Genomic DNA, 15731 nt, shown 5'->3' with positions numbered 1-15731 from the left:
CATTGTGTTGTATTTTCGAACAAATGAAAAAACCCTCCTTCCACAGCAATACCATTTTTTTTTCGTTATTACTATTATTTTAATCGTCGCTGTATACATATAGGTATGCAAATATTTATGTGTATATATTTATATATTATAGAGGTACATACGGTATGATTCGCCAACCATGTTCAGCCCTCTTTTATCCTTTAATAATGCATTTATTCACATTTAGATTTTTGGAATTTTTAAGTATAATCAAGGATCATATTTTCGAATACTTTGATTTTCTATGCAATTTAATTTAAGGCGTTTCCTACGGTGATACAAACTATCTTTTTTTCTTCAAATAAGAATCAATAAATTGTTATGCAGATAATTACTTTGAACATTTCGACGCTTCTAAATTTAAATTCGGACTAGTAAAATTGTATTAAAGACAATAGATCTGTGATACTAGGGCCTGGATGTTGATTACTTTTGCCAATTTAATTATTTTATTTTACCTTATATTACGAAAAATACTTAAATCAAAATGTTCAATTGTTTTCTAAATTATTGAAATCTGTTTTGAAATTCAAATTTAAATCAATACCACTTGTGTTTATACATTGTAATTTTTAATTTTAAAATTAATAAATAATTGTATTATTTTTATAGTTTTATGAGCATTGTATAAGTATTTATAGCTCATTTACACGACAAACAATTTTTTAAGGCATTTTTTAGGCTATTTTTATAAATTTATAAGGCATCAGCATTGGGGCCCTAGACTGACGACTGATATTAGGCTTGGGATATTATAGTGATTTATTTTAATTTATCATAATTTTAAAATTTGTATATGGATAACTATTAGATTATGGACTAAAATAATTTTTTCATAAACTTTAATACTTTATGTTTGATGGAAAACCATTTTTAATGACTATACTATTCTTAGAGTTCACACATTTTAATAACTAAGAAACACAGGTACTCGTTAAAATTCGATCAAGATAATAAATCAAAATGATCCAAAACATTATCTGCTTAACAGCTTACAGCAAAAGAAATAAATGCTGACTAAAAAAAATATAATTTTGTGTCACCACAATCTCGTAAACCTTCAAATTATTTGTAAAATTCAAATATCTACCAAAGTATACAAATATTATGGTTCTAAAAACATGAACCAAAAAATTAAAAAAATCAGAACTTAAACAAAACATGTACCTATTGTGTTCAGAATGAAAGGGGTGAGTATGTTTGGTGAAAATATACCCTGTATATAGGTAATATATATATATATATTATAATAATAGGTATGTAGATTGTGAACCATTTCGTTCGTTGTTTTATCCGCGTGTCATGAGTGTAGCGTGATTTTTATCTTCCTTTTATCCTAAAACCGTGTACCCGAACCCTATTACGGTTTATTTTTCAACACACCCATATTTTCCTCAAAAACAAAAACCAAAAGATAACGATTATTTTTAAATGGCAGGGGACGCGTTCAGTGTACGTATCATTATAATAATACATTGTGCATCGCTGAATAGAGATAAATGGTCGACAAGACCATATTATGATAGATGATCGGAATGAATAAAATAATGTATATTTTCGCAATTCACGATAATATTATTAAAATAACCCGTGCTCGTGCGATGGCGATTGAACATATTGTACACGAGAAGAGTTTAAATTGTGTTTTTATATTGATTAACGACGAGAACCGAGGCTATATACCCATATTAATAATTTTTTTATCACTTAACGACAATTATAATGACATGATCCTACATACCGATTTTGTTTCGGAAATCCGGATTGATGGGAATCTTCATAAGTGTGGCTGAAACAATGAAAATACGTGCGATATTATTATATTATTGTCAATTCAAGGAAGTAGTATTATTGTAATATTATTCTTAAAATATACATTTACTGTTTTTATTTTAAATGTCTATAATATTATATTATAATTGTAGGCATTTTAAATAAATTAGTGACATATAATAATTAAAATATTCGTTCGCAGACATTTGAATTACATGTATTTAATACAACCAGCAATACACTCTCAGTATTTTCATTAATGTATAATTCTGATACAAGTTAACTTATCAGTTAAATCCAGATTTAAATATTTTAAATATTATCGTTATTGAGTTTATGCAATTTTACGAGAGTAAGAAATGTGGACGGTTCATTCGATACAAAGTTTTTTTTTCATATTTTAGGTTAATTAATGGATTAGGGATTAGATTATTTTTGCATATTTTGGAATATTTTGTAAATTATAAGAAAAAATACTACCTAATTTGTATTATTAATTTTATTATTATGGTACCTGAAAAATTATTTTACAAACCATAATTTTTTTTTTATAATTATGATAAAAAAAAAACCCGCTGTGATGGTACTATTAAATTCCTGTGTCGTTATATATTAATCTATACTGATAAAAATGTATTTTTTTTATCAAAAGTTCAAATATATTTTGGTTGTGTGATTGAGTGTTTTTAAAATAAAAAAGTCCATTAATTTTAAACATGCCTTTTAAAACAAAAGAAAGAGCAGTTCAACACAAAAGACACTATCTTAATTGTTACTATAGACTATAGTACAATTATTCTTTTATGTAAGTGTATTTTCCAGAATTTTGTAAAAAAAAAAATAAAAAAAATTGTATATTCATAATATATTAATTATAATATGCATTATATGATGTTTATTGATTATTTTTACACATTTTTCTAATTTTTAATTGTTTAGAGAATATTAACTGTAGGTTTTTAGTGAATATTAAAGCATCATATTTTAGGTTATCTAAGTGAATAATATAAGCTAAGACTTTAGTTATCAGTAATAATTATATTTAATAAACATTTTGGGGAAAAAAATCATAAATTATTTTCTCTTGACTCCAAAAAACTATAAGTTTCTGTGAATAATTTGTTTTATTTTTAATTTATGGTTAATTAAATAGAATATGTAAAATATTTAACATAAATAAATGTATTATCTGTAAATACCATTATACTATAATGTATTTCATTTTATTTTGAGATACATTTTTTAATTTATCTAAATTTCATTTTTTCACACAATAAAATTAATATTTTTACATTTGTGTGTACCTACATTAGTTCCATAAATTATAAGTGTTATCACTTTAGTATTTTTTATGTTAATTTTGGCTAATTACATGCTATTAAGGCATTTTTCTTAACAAATTCATTCTAAAATATTAAAAACTTTATTCACGAACCTGTATTATTTATTGTACCAGCAACTTCATACTTGTATCCCTTGAGTACGTCTTCTGGTACATCTGAAAATGATATGGAAAAATTTAATCTCACTGAATTTCAAACAATTGTAATCTACAGAATATATTATTATCTAGTTTAATTAAACATCAACTTGCGGAAAAAAAACTGAATACTAAAAAATGTTTTGCACACTTAAATTATTTTTGTTGTTTCAAGTCATCCCTACGTCATAAATTTGAATTTATTTTAAGTTATATAATTTATATTTAAAACGCGTTGGATAATTATTTTAAAATAAAAGCATTATTTTCAAATAATTATATAACTCCGATGAAAGCAATTAGATTTTAGACATCCGATAAATAATACATATAACATTACAGATGCATATAATAATAGTTAATACAATTGTAATTTATATTTTTATGAGCAGTAAAGTTATACACTTGTGGTACTTTACTTTGAACTCAAATATTGCTATTCAATAATTAATTAACGATAATAAATATAAACATTGTACCTATAAAGTATATTATATTGTATAATTTAAATAATATAATAACCAAAACATAGAAACTTTATACATAGTGATTTAATAGGTTTTTAAAGTCAAAATATTTTATTATTTTTCGCACTTACCTAAGCCAAAGCATTTTGGACTCATAGCTATATCATCAATCGCCACGTCTCCTTTTACCGACAGTAGTTTTCGAGCTTCAAACTGTAAATAATAGCTGAAAAATTCAAAGCAGCTACTTAGTTTGTGTGATCATAATATGATATTATAATATTTTTTTTTTTTAATGTGTACCTACAGTGTTCGGATAAATATTTAAATATCAACTGGTCCATAACTATTTCATTGGGAAATATAATTTGGTAATAATTATTTATAATTTATTAGTTTTTATGATATTATAAGATAGACAATAGTTTACAACAAAACACAGACATTGCAAAAAAATGTATATTGTTTAAATTCATATTTCATGATTTAAGACTATTTATATAGAGACTAGCTAATCCCGTGCACTTCGTTACCCGTTAAATGTACCAACTCTACATGACTCAAACTAAGTTCAATTCTCGTTATTTAATATTCAGTGTATGATGTTCAAAATGTATCAAAGTTAAGACTTTGCCGTTGCCCGGAGTAAAAATTATGATTCGCAGCAGTACCTATATTATTAGGTTGGCAATCTACTTGCGGTAGATCACGGACCTCGTGCTGTTTGTACGTAAGTGTATGATTTGACTCAAAGTTATACCAAGTTTGTCGTATTGCACATATGGTGGATTAATACAATCAATTAATACAAAATCCTAAATTAACCTAACCGTACTAATATCAAATTAATAAAAAAACCAAATTTAATCATTTTTAAATGAGCCTATTCTACACACAATCATTCATGTATATATATATATTGACAAAAAATAATAATACAGACCAACAAACATGCTCGATTAACCAATAGCAATCAATATAATGTAATACACTGTGGCGCCACTGTATTTTTTACATCCAGATTTCCTACTTTTCTGGTGGATTTTTTTTAAATTTTCTTTCATAAAAACCTTCTCCTGGCAATTACAAACATTTAAAAAAAATTTTGAGCCAAATCAGTCTTGCCATTCTCGAGTTTTAGCGAGACTAACAAATATCAATTCATTTTTATATATACAGATAAACAGTGTAACAGTAATTATAGTAGCTGACAATATTGTGATCAACTTAAAACCTACTATGTTCTAACTTTTTTCTAAAAAATATTCATTTTTTTTTCTTAGTATATAAATATAAATAATAATAATCATTTCATATCTAAAAATATTTAACATAATTGATAAATATAAGTTATTTCATAGTAGGTTATTAGTTTAGAACAATATATTTGTCTTTTTGATAAATGGTCCATATTCATGCTTTTATGGAAAATTGAAAAAAATGTTTACATGAATATACATTAATATTAATTGTAATTTTTAATACTGACTGAGAACTATTTTTAGCTTAATAATCATTTACTTTTAAATTTTAAATTTAATACATAAATGTACGTTTATAATATAATAGCCATTCGAGTTATTATTTTTGTATAGATTATAAGAGATACAACGTACTATGTATACTCTGTAACAGAAGTTTCAAAAAAAAAGTATCTCATACATTATTATTCACAAATATTTTTCCAATCCGTAATAAATATATGGCTTTAATTAAATTTTCATAAAAAATAAGATTATTCTGTTCCTTTATAAACATTTAAGAGAATTAAATTTACATTTTGTGATGGAACTATATGCTCATTTTATGAATTGAGAGTATTTAGTATAACGTCAACATAAATATTATGTACATTATTTAGTGATGTATTTAGTTATAGTATATAGGTACTTAATGTAAAATATAAATTTAAAAAAAAATATATGTTTTTTTATTCCAAATTCTATAAGACATTCTATTCGGAACTTAAAGAATTTCTTCGACCATTTTTTTTTTTACGGGTATCAAGTATCATAATATTGTAATCAAGATTGTATATTATTATTCAGAATTTCTACTATAGATACCCCATCATTATAAAAAATATTCTTACACGCTATTGCACTATTTTTTAGATTAAAATAATATTATTAAAAGATTTTTTTGTATAGCTATGGCATACACATATCTATACTATTATATAAAATGGTAAGGGTTTTCTTGGACCACGCTAACCGAGAAAACTACGAAACCGATTTGGCTGAAAATTTTTACTGTCATACTTGAAAGTCTGCTGGAGGTCATAGTACCACTTTTGTTTAGAAATATCCACCAGAAAAGTAGAAAATATGGATGTCAAAAATACAGTAGTGGCGCCATCTGTCCAGAAAAAAATAAACTATAAAATAAAAAATTTAGTTTTCCGTTGCAGATTAAAATAATAATAGTGTATTATAATGGTTGCTATTGGTTAATCGGGCATGTTTGTTGATTTGTATTATTATTTATAATAATTGTAAGAGGTTTTCTACGACCACGCTATCCAAGAAAACTACTGAACCGATTTGGCTGAAATTTTTTACTGTTATGCCTGACAGTCTGCTGAAGGTTTTAGTACAACTTTTGTTAATAAAAAATGAGTATTAAGTTCATGAAAAATTAAAAAACTAAGCTAATCTAATCCTTTATACGTAAAAGAACAAGCCTTTTGTGACAACACTATTAATTTTTTCCAATTTTTTTTTACAGAGTGTTCTAAATACCTTCCTGAGTGTCACAACATCGCCCGATATTTCATTTTTTTTGGAGGGGGGAAGGGAATCTATATATATTATATACCTAAAATAGGTACCACTGAGTCACTGATCGCTGTATCTCAAAAACTACTCAACATACGAACTTGAAATTTGGAATAGTGGTTCTTCTATATTTTTACCGTGCAATAAGAAAGAATTTTTAAGAGGTGCTCAAACAGGGACATTGAGGATCATATTGGAGAATTTATTATCAGTTGCCATTGGTTATTATTACGCAGATCAGGTACAAGCTTGCATCAAATCGAATTATTGAACATTGCCTACTCGAGTGGCCGAGTTGCACTTACTGCAGTAAGTTACACCCAAAATAGTAGTTGAACAATCATATTTTTTTTAAGATTTGTAATTTTTTACGGGTAACGAAGTTCATGGGTTCTGCTATAACAATATATAAGATTAATACCGCTAGAACCATTTCAAAAGGTTTTTAATGACCGTTTTTATATTTACTTGCAGATCACATTAAACAAAAAAATGTCAATAAAAAATTATACATATCATTGTTCAAAGGAAAAATAAACAACCAGTCACGGACGAAGCTGTGATGGGTCGGCTAGTTTTATTATACCATAATATCACTAATCACTTATGGAAAATGTGTTAAAGAGTTATTATCATCATAATCATCGATAATTGTGGTCATAGGTGGTTGGTAATAAAAATTTGTCCAGAGTCATGTTATAATAACAGTCACGTATTAAAAAGTGGTTTGAATTCAGATAATAAAAAAAATATTTACTACAGGCAAATTAGTTTGATAAGTAGGTTTATTATTACAAATCTCATCATTGAATTTTTGTATTGTTTATGACACTTAAGATGCATGATATAATATTCGAAATTTGCATTCCTTGTCAGTCGTATTTGTTCTATATTTCAAGTGTTTTTGCGGCTGATCTATATTTTATAAATATTAATATTTTCCTGATGTCATTCGACGTTTTGAAATCAAATACCTATTGAAAAAAGTTGATAATCATATTTACATTGCTTAGTAAAATATTCGAAGTTTCAATATTCGAGTTTGAAAGTGTAGAAGGCACTAACATATACTCGATTATCATAACAAAGAATATCGAAACATTTAAGACATATTCCATAGGTAATTCAAATAAAAACATTTTTGAATAGAAAATCCAAAATAAATTTCATGTGTGAAAATTATTTATGTTATAAGTTGTGTTCTAAAATACAGTTATAAATACTTGACACTGAAAGTATTTGAACATTTTAACTCTTATTCCTAATAACACGACTGTCAATAAATTACTAGTCAAATAATTATTATTCAATAATATTATGATAATATTATTCATTCAACTACAGCGTTTCGTCTATTATTCTTAAGGCAAGTTCAGTACTATGTGTGCATATACCTAAATATCGTATACAATGACCATGCCATACATGGCGGTAAAATATTTATCGGACATCTTCAAAGGGTCGGTAGTCAAGTAAACTTATACTCCTTTTGTGCACGCAGTCCCCATTGTACGCTCTTATTATAATAATATTTTATAAATCCGCGCACGTACAGACAAAGCGTATTGTAAGTTTGTATAATGCAATATACGTTTTGGCTTTTGGTGAACGTATAAGCGTTGGTCACCACTGATGAATAAGTAGGTACTTATTATACCTAAAAGCTAGAACTATAAAAAATGCTGAACTTATATATTAATATAATATTATCGTACATATCCTACACGGTATAGGTATAGGTACTCTAGGAATGGTGCCTTTGTACCGGCATCTAGTGTACTCATAATGTGCATGAGCAGCTGACAGTTGTACCATTGATGGTACCAATATAAAACAATCGGACGTATTCGAATCGGCAGGGTTCATTTTCCACCAAAAAATAATAAAGTTTTTTCAACAAAAAAGGTTAGATTTAATTTCATCCAAATATTTTTTTAGACAAAAATAAGACCATTTTCTTCTAAATATTAAAATATTAAGCCAGCACCAAAGACGTAGTGTTGTGTAACGTATTATAAAGGAAAAATAATAGTTGATAACATCGTAAGCCTAATATTGATACGCACCTATATATTTTATATACAATTGTTTATACACCAAAGAAAATTTAATTTTTTTTGGTTTGTATAATAATATATTTAGCTATTATTTTATTTGTATTAAAGAAATAAATATGACCAAAATTAATATAATTATAAAAGTTTAAAATTGTTAATAATACCTACAGAGGTATTCTTTTTTTTTCTAATGTAATATATTATTATTATGACTTAAAAATATATTTACTATAATATTCTTAATTTCTTATTGGTGAAAAATGGTCATTATTTATTTTATTTTTAATTAAAAAAAAAAAAAAATAGACTGTGGAGGAAAATGGAATCAATGGTATCTTATTATTAGAAGAAACAGGTTACGGCTATTCAGATATGTGAATATGATAAGGCTATTATTGTAGTGCTTATACTGTACCAGAAACGGATCAATAACGGTAGCATAGGGTGATAAAGAATTTAAAGGTATTGAATATCTGCTGCTGCTGGACATGTAAACACATTTGAGAAGTTGAAAAGATATTTTCTCGATTTTATTAGCAGTCCCAAAACAATTTACAACTATTTTTTTTATGTTTTATACAAAATTATTTACTGAATGACAATACCAATAAATTGTCATTCGTTAAAGGAAAACTCTTCATATTTAAATTCTATACACCAACATAATAGGTAGTTGGACGACCGAAAGTTGAAGTGTTATATTGTTATATTAAGTGTGTGTATATATTAAAAAAAAAAAATAAAATTTTGGGCCGGAGTGGCACCGTGGTCACGCAGTTGACTACGACTCACACTCTGTTCGATTCATAGCAAAGTGCGAAAAAATGTGTGTGGTTCTACGGATCACAATTTTCCTGTGCTATCATCCGATTACGTCATCCGGTTTCCAACTAGGTCCCACTCCACTGGGAGTGAAGACTGCACATGTCTTCTCTTGGAGAAGGGGCGTAATATCTTGTATATAGTCATATATTATACATGGATAAATAGATCACGCGATCTCTCTAGTGCCCACTTGTGATAAGCATTGACAAAGACCTTGAAGTCGTTTCAATGAACAAATAATAAAAAAAAATTCGTTGTAGTCGTTAGGAATTCTTTAACCGATTTAAAAATGAATAACTTTTACGTATACATCACTAGAATAATAGACAAGATTATTTTTACAACGTTTTCTGATATTCAAGCCACAATGGTGGACACAGAGAATTTAATTGTGGTTTCATTTTAAAAATATTCAACATTATTTAGTTACTAATAATAATAAATCAATATCTCAAAACATAAAATTATTATGTTAAATTTTGGAACATAGCGAATTGGTACGTATATTAGCAGACTTTACATTTTATAATATATTCAAAGGCCTGTGTTAATCCTTATGGGGACCAGAAGCTAATATTCGCAAATGCCTTTTTCGTCCTCCTCCAAATGTGTGGGATAATGAGAGGTACTGTCGATAGCGGAAGAGGTGGTTAAATACAGTGCATACTGTGAAAAAAATAATAATTTATATAGTTATCCACCCAAAACTTTTTTCCTAACTACATCAAAACTCATCTTATCTCAATTTATACATTTGAACATAAAAATATTTTAGTACCTATCATACTTCATATTTTATTTCAGTATTACCACTAAATTTCAGAATATATTATTGATATGTGGGTGCAGCTTTATAATCTTATGAAAGTGATATACCATGGTAAATACCACCTTTGAACTTAGTACCCTTTACCAGTTAAGATATTATAATAGTTGCATAAGTTAATATATTTGCATAATATACCTAATATTATAATAATATCTAATAGACACGAACGAGCCAATATACTAAACACGTTAAAGGTAAAAATAAATTGAGGATGGAGTATAATATAAAACGTTCAGAGATCTATATTTTTCACACTGTTATAAATTAAACATATTTTATCCTTTGACCATTAATATAATATTTCTTCTGCATAAATAATAAATTCCAACAGTGTCATTTTCTGTCTATATTATTATTATTATATAAATACGTCTTATAGTGCTGTAATACAGTTATATATAATGTAATATTTAACATAATATAATAATAGTAAAATGTATTACCTACAACACACCGTCATATTAAATTGAAATACGATGGTATTAACTTGGCAAATATTATAAGTATTTACAACGCTCTAGAAATAGCTGGTATTCATGAGCAAAACAAATACATTTTTAAATAGTTTTTTATTTTTTTTTATCAAACACAAGCTTTAAGAGATCTTATTTTTTTAATATAATGGTACATTAAACATCGCCATTGTACTTTCAAAGCCTGTTTGATGACATGAACAAACAATCTACAAAATAAAAGAATTCCCAATACCAATTTAACTTATTGCTCGAATGTTAAACTGTAAGTTCATTTGTTTTACAGATTATTGTTTAGCCCTGGAGATACACAATAATAGTAATCAATATAGACAAATAGAGCTTGTAGTAATTTCGACCAAAACACACAATATAAATCAAGTTTTTTTTTAAATTTTACAAACCTAAATGTTATTCCATAAATAATTTTAAAACATTTCAAAATCCGTCTATAGTATTAATAAAACCCATCAAAATGTAGTTATCATTAGAAATACCATATTTTGGCGTATAATATACCTTTAACAACATGTAATATAATAAATTTGCATCATTTTTCGAACGAATAGTTAATTTTTTTTCAACTACACCTACATTTTATAATTTATAATTTATATAATTTATAATATTTTATAATATAGCTTTTTTTTCCAATTTTATGAAATTAAATTTTGTAACTAATTGGTTAAATCTCCGATCTTATAAACTTATAGATATTTTTTTATGTAAAGCTATGGCGTATTCGAAATATTATTGTTTGACGGGTACGGTACTCATTACAGTCAAATTTTAACATTAATTTACCTCAATGAAATTATAATAACGAAGGGAACAACTTTCAAAACTAATTATGTATTATGGATTTCAAGTTAAAACTGTTAAAACTGTAAAGACTGTGTCTTTGACTGGCATTTTTGACAATTATTATGCCCATAAGCGAATATTTTTCAGTTTATTTATTATATTGATTAAGGTGCTACTGTGGATGTTTGGCTTAACAAAAATATAAACTAATTTTACACTATTAAAATTGCTGAAACTTTTGCAGAGAAACTGACCAACGACATTAATGTAACCAAATTGCCTATATAGAACGCCGTGTTACAATAGTTTATTTTATACCTAATTGGTTAGTAATATTAAACTAAATATTGCTCATAGTAGGTCATCCAAAACATTGATGTATGGTGGGAAAAGTATACTCGCTATGCTAATAAGATATCCGTTTCATTGCAGGCACCAAAAATATTGAAATTTCTTACAATTTGGGTCGGTGCATTGCACATTATAAATATTATATTATTGATGGCTCAACAAATAGTATTACTTTTATTTTTTCTAGTTTCTGTAGTAATTATATAATTTTTTTAAACATTTTTCCGTTTTACAAAATCAGTTCTTATACTCATAAGTTTTACAAAACATGTAATGCACTTTTACAACATTGGGTTGTATAGTGTTACTCCAGGGGTGCCATTTCAGTTTTAAAATAGGGCTGCCAAATTTTTTACTAGGCCACAGTTATAACAATGAAAATTGAAATGTAGCCATATTGGAGTTATTTCTAACCTTAATATTAGGGATAAAAAATAATTAATATTTTAAGTGATAACACTGATAAAAGTATAATATCATTATTACTTAATATACATTTTCTTTATTTATTTTTAATATCTAAGTATATCTACTTATTAAAATCCCATTTTTAGCGTTTTTTCGTAATTTTTCGGTGGTTTTTCCCGTGGCATTAAATAACTATTGATAAAATCGAAAAATGACCTCTTTAAAGTACTATCTTGATCCAATTTGCTAAAAGATAAGGTACTATATGTTGAAATCGAAGAACTCCTTCTGGTAGAAATTTTGTATACAGGATATAAAAAAAAATAAAATAAAAACCATAGTTGTCATATTTTTCGGGCTTCATGATCAATAAAAAAAATATATTATTATTGAATATTAATATAAGATAACTAATATCAGCGTCAATTATATTATATTATGGTACAAACGTTCATGGTTTTCAAAAAATTTTATTTTTTTATTTTGTGGACGAGCATACAATGCACATCTATACATAATACGAGCATACAATGCACATCTATACATAATTATAATAATTTCGAAATATGAATTTTTAATTATTATTATGTAAGTACTCTGCTTATATTGACAATTAATTTTAACTACTATATAAAATGAACTTACGTTGCATATGAATAGAAGCCCTCCTAAAATATACTTATTTACCGACGTTGTTTAGTCTTAAAATATATTAATATTTTTTTTGAGTATATTATGCAGTTGTTGTGAAGGCTAACCTAATAGCCTAAAGTATTGTTTGTTGATTTTAGCACACAATTTTAAAACAATTACAACTTGAAAAAGATGTTTTGAAATACAGAAATAACAATACTTCTTCAAAAATAATCGAATATAACGAGATGGATTTTAGATGGATTTTGTTTTATCAGCAAACAACAAAAGTGATCTGTCATAGTGTAAAACAACTTACCTTGTTGTGATGTTTACTAAATAAACAACGGTTCGAAGCCATGTATTCCCATAAGTCCCGAAACTCCACCATAATCTTCTCACACGATCTACCTCACCATGGGCCTCGACCAAATAGAGTCCCAAAGTACCACTATGTGAACCATATTTGTGGTAAAAAAATGATATCTGAAAAAAAATTACAAATATAATAATTATCATGATGTTATATTATTTTAGTCCTTAAAAATATAATAGTAAAAATGTATTTACCTACATCGCTATTGTATCTTTTATATTGAGTACCTATTACATTTTGTTCTATAATTTATTAGTAGTTATTAACAATTATACGTTTGTTGATACTCTTTATTTTGATTATTCTACAGTAATACCATAACCATGTACTTATGTTTCAAATAATATATCTTACCAAAACAAAGAATGTAAGATAGTTTGAAATAAAAATAAAATTCATAAATATTAAAATTTAAATATCATATCAATAAAAATATATTTGTTATAATATATATAGAAGTTATTTTAGCATTTTACAATATTTTTTATATAAGCAATATAATTATTAATTTAATTAAAATATGAAAAATACCGTTGATTATCTATATTATATTTGTCTCGCCAAATTGTATATATGATAAAATATTAAATACTTTTTAAATTCATGAGCAGATTTATAAAGTATTTTTTTTTTTATACCAAAATGATGTTATTGAATCTAAAATACTACATAAAAATTCAACTCAAATACAATTGAATAAGATTATTTATAACTAAAATAATACGTCTAGACTGAATCGTGACTACATAAAATAACAACAACTCATACAGATTTTATCGACTATAGAAAATACGCAAAAAACCAGCATTTTGAAGTGTTCGAATGTTTTTTGAACTAATTTTTATGTAGACACTAAATAATATTTAATACAATATCCTAAGAAGTTCATATTATTGAAGGGTAAATACATATATATTTTATATATATGATATAAATATGATATGAATAAAAGAACAAACAATTTTGGAACATATTAGAGTGTTGTACTAGTTTTAATATACAAGGTTTTCAAAAAATTTGGATACACTTCAAATACTGTTTGCATATTTTTATACCTACAATAACAGATAACTCCACTACAAATTTATTAAGTAAAATATTTAATCACCTCATTAATTATAATCATACTATCATTTATATCAGTCCTAATTAGTACAATGGATGTTCCCAAATTTTTTGAACACTATGTATAATTTGCTAAAAGGCAATCTATTTACTGTCGCAATTATAGTCATTGGTGTAAAAACAAATAAAATAACTCCATAGTTTTGTGTGAATAATAACTGTACCTATAATTGTATTTAAATATATATTACATGTTAAGGAGATACGTGTCCAAGTGTGACCGTTGGATGTCACGTAATAGTACTGAATTTTTTATCGTTTGCAGTCAATTCGTCGAACCCTTCTGAGATAAAAACCACCCCATTGATACCCCATCGACACCCAAATGCTATCCAACTAAATACGTGGTTCAGTCAGAATTTCTAATCATACAACACAGGCACGGAAAATAAACGAAAAGTCGGTGCTTGAGAAACGTTTTCCATTCAAAGGGTTTCTTCTGACAATTCACTTTATCAGTACGCTGTCTCGTTTCCCACCTCATATCGCAGATCTTCTTGCGTTTCCCGCAATACGAGCAGATTCCGCATTTCCTACAGTTGTCGAGTTTTTCGCAGTTTTGGCGTATTTTTTTGCGGTCTTCGAGTTTCATAAGGTTTCTGATTTTTTCGTTGGATGTACAACAGATATTCCGTTTATCAAGTTTATCGCGGCTTTCCGATCTCCTGGTGGCAACCGACATGCCCCTCTTACCACACTGCTGCCTTCTCGTTCTTTTTATTTCGTCGCGTACGCTGTAGTATTCCATGCGAAGGCAGTCATACTTGTTCAGCAGTACGGTCGAAGAGTCACATGGCCCGCCCACCTGATCCAGATCCTTGATCAACTTCTGCGCCTTTCTGCACAGCTGCGCAATGGCGTCCGCGTGTTCACTGTTTGGAACATTGACCGATATCTTTGCTAGCTTATCCATAAGCCGCCGAGCATACTTGGCGATCAGAGTTTTCATCAAAATATCGTTGGCGCACGATGAACGGGCCGTCCGCAACCCATTGATCTTTTCGTTGCTTTCAAAGTCTGAAGCCTCATCGTCTTCTCCTTCGCAACAAACTTTGGCCATCGGTTGTGTCTGCCCTCTTTTCATCATTTCTTTTTCAATCCTGGTCAGCTTCTGTATGTTTTTATTGTCCGAGCACATGGTGTATTAAGTGTGTTGTTGTTTAAATGTGTTTTGCTGATAAGCACGAGCATGGAGCAAATTTTGAGATATAAAATATATCGTTTCACATTTTGTTATTTTTGGACCACCATCCGTTGTCATGGATACGCTTGGTTATCAGCCAGCGTAAATATGTGTAAATATGTCCACATGCGTAAATAACT

General features: G+C 27.2%; 1 protein-coding gene across 1 annotated transcript in view; it reads right to left on the bottom strand.

Annotated features, from left to right (window-relative positions):
* Positions 1-15731, bottom strand: part of LOC100169221 (ALK tyrosine kinase receptor) — a 446893-nt gene that overhangs the window by 45447 nt on the left and 385715 nt on the right. The window contains exons 8-11 of the mRNA XM_029485932.1: positions 13227-13393; positions 3882-3976; positions 3239-3301; positions 1772-1819 (exon numbers count right to left, since the gene is read on the bottom strand). Of these exons, the coding sequence (XP_029341792.1) occupies positions 1772-1819; positions 3239-3301; positions 3882-3976; positions 13227-13393 (373 nt within the window). The remainder of the gene's footprint in view (positions 1-1771; positions 1820-3238; positions 3302-3881; positions 3977-13226; positions 13394-15731) is intronic.

This window comes from Acyrthosiphon pisum, chromosome X (genome assembly GCF_005508785.2).
Source record: "Acyrthosiphon pisum isolate AL4f chromosome X, pea_aphid_22Mar2018_4r6ur, whole genome shotgun sequence".
Lineage (NCBI taxonomy): Eukaryota > Metazoa > Arthropoda > Insecta > Hemiptera > Aphididae > Acyrthosiphon > Acyrthosiphon pisum.
Note: the sequence above shows the minus strand (reverse complement) of the source record. Positions and strands in the feature narration are given on the sequence as shown.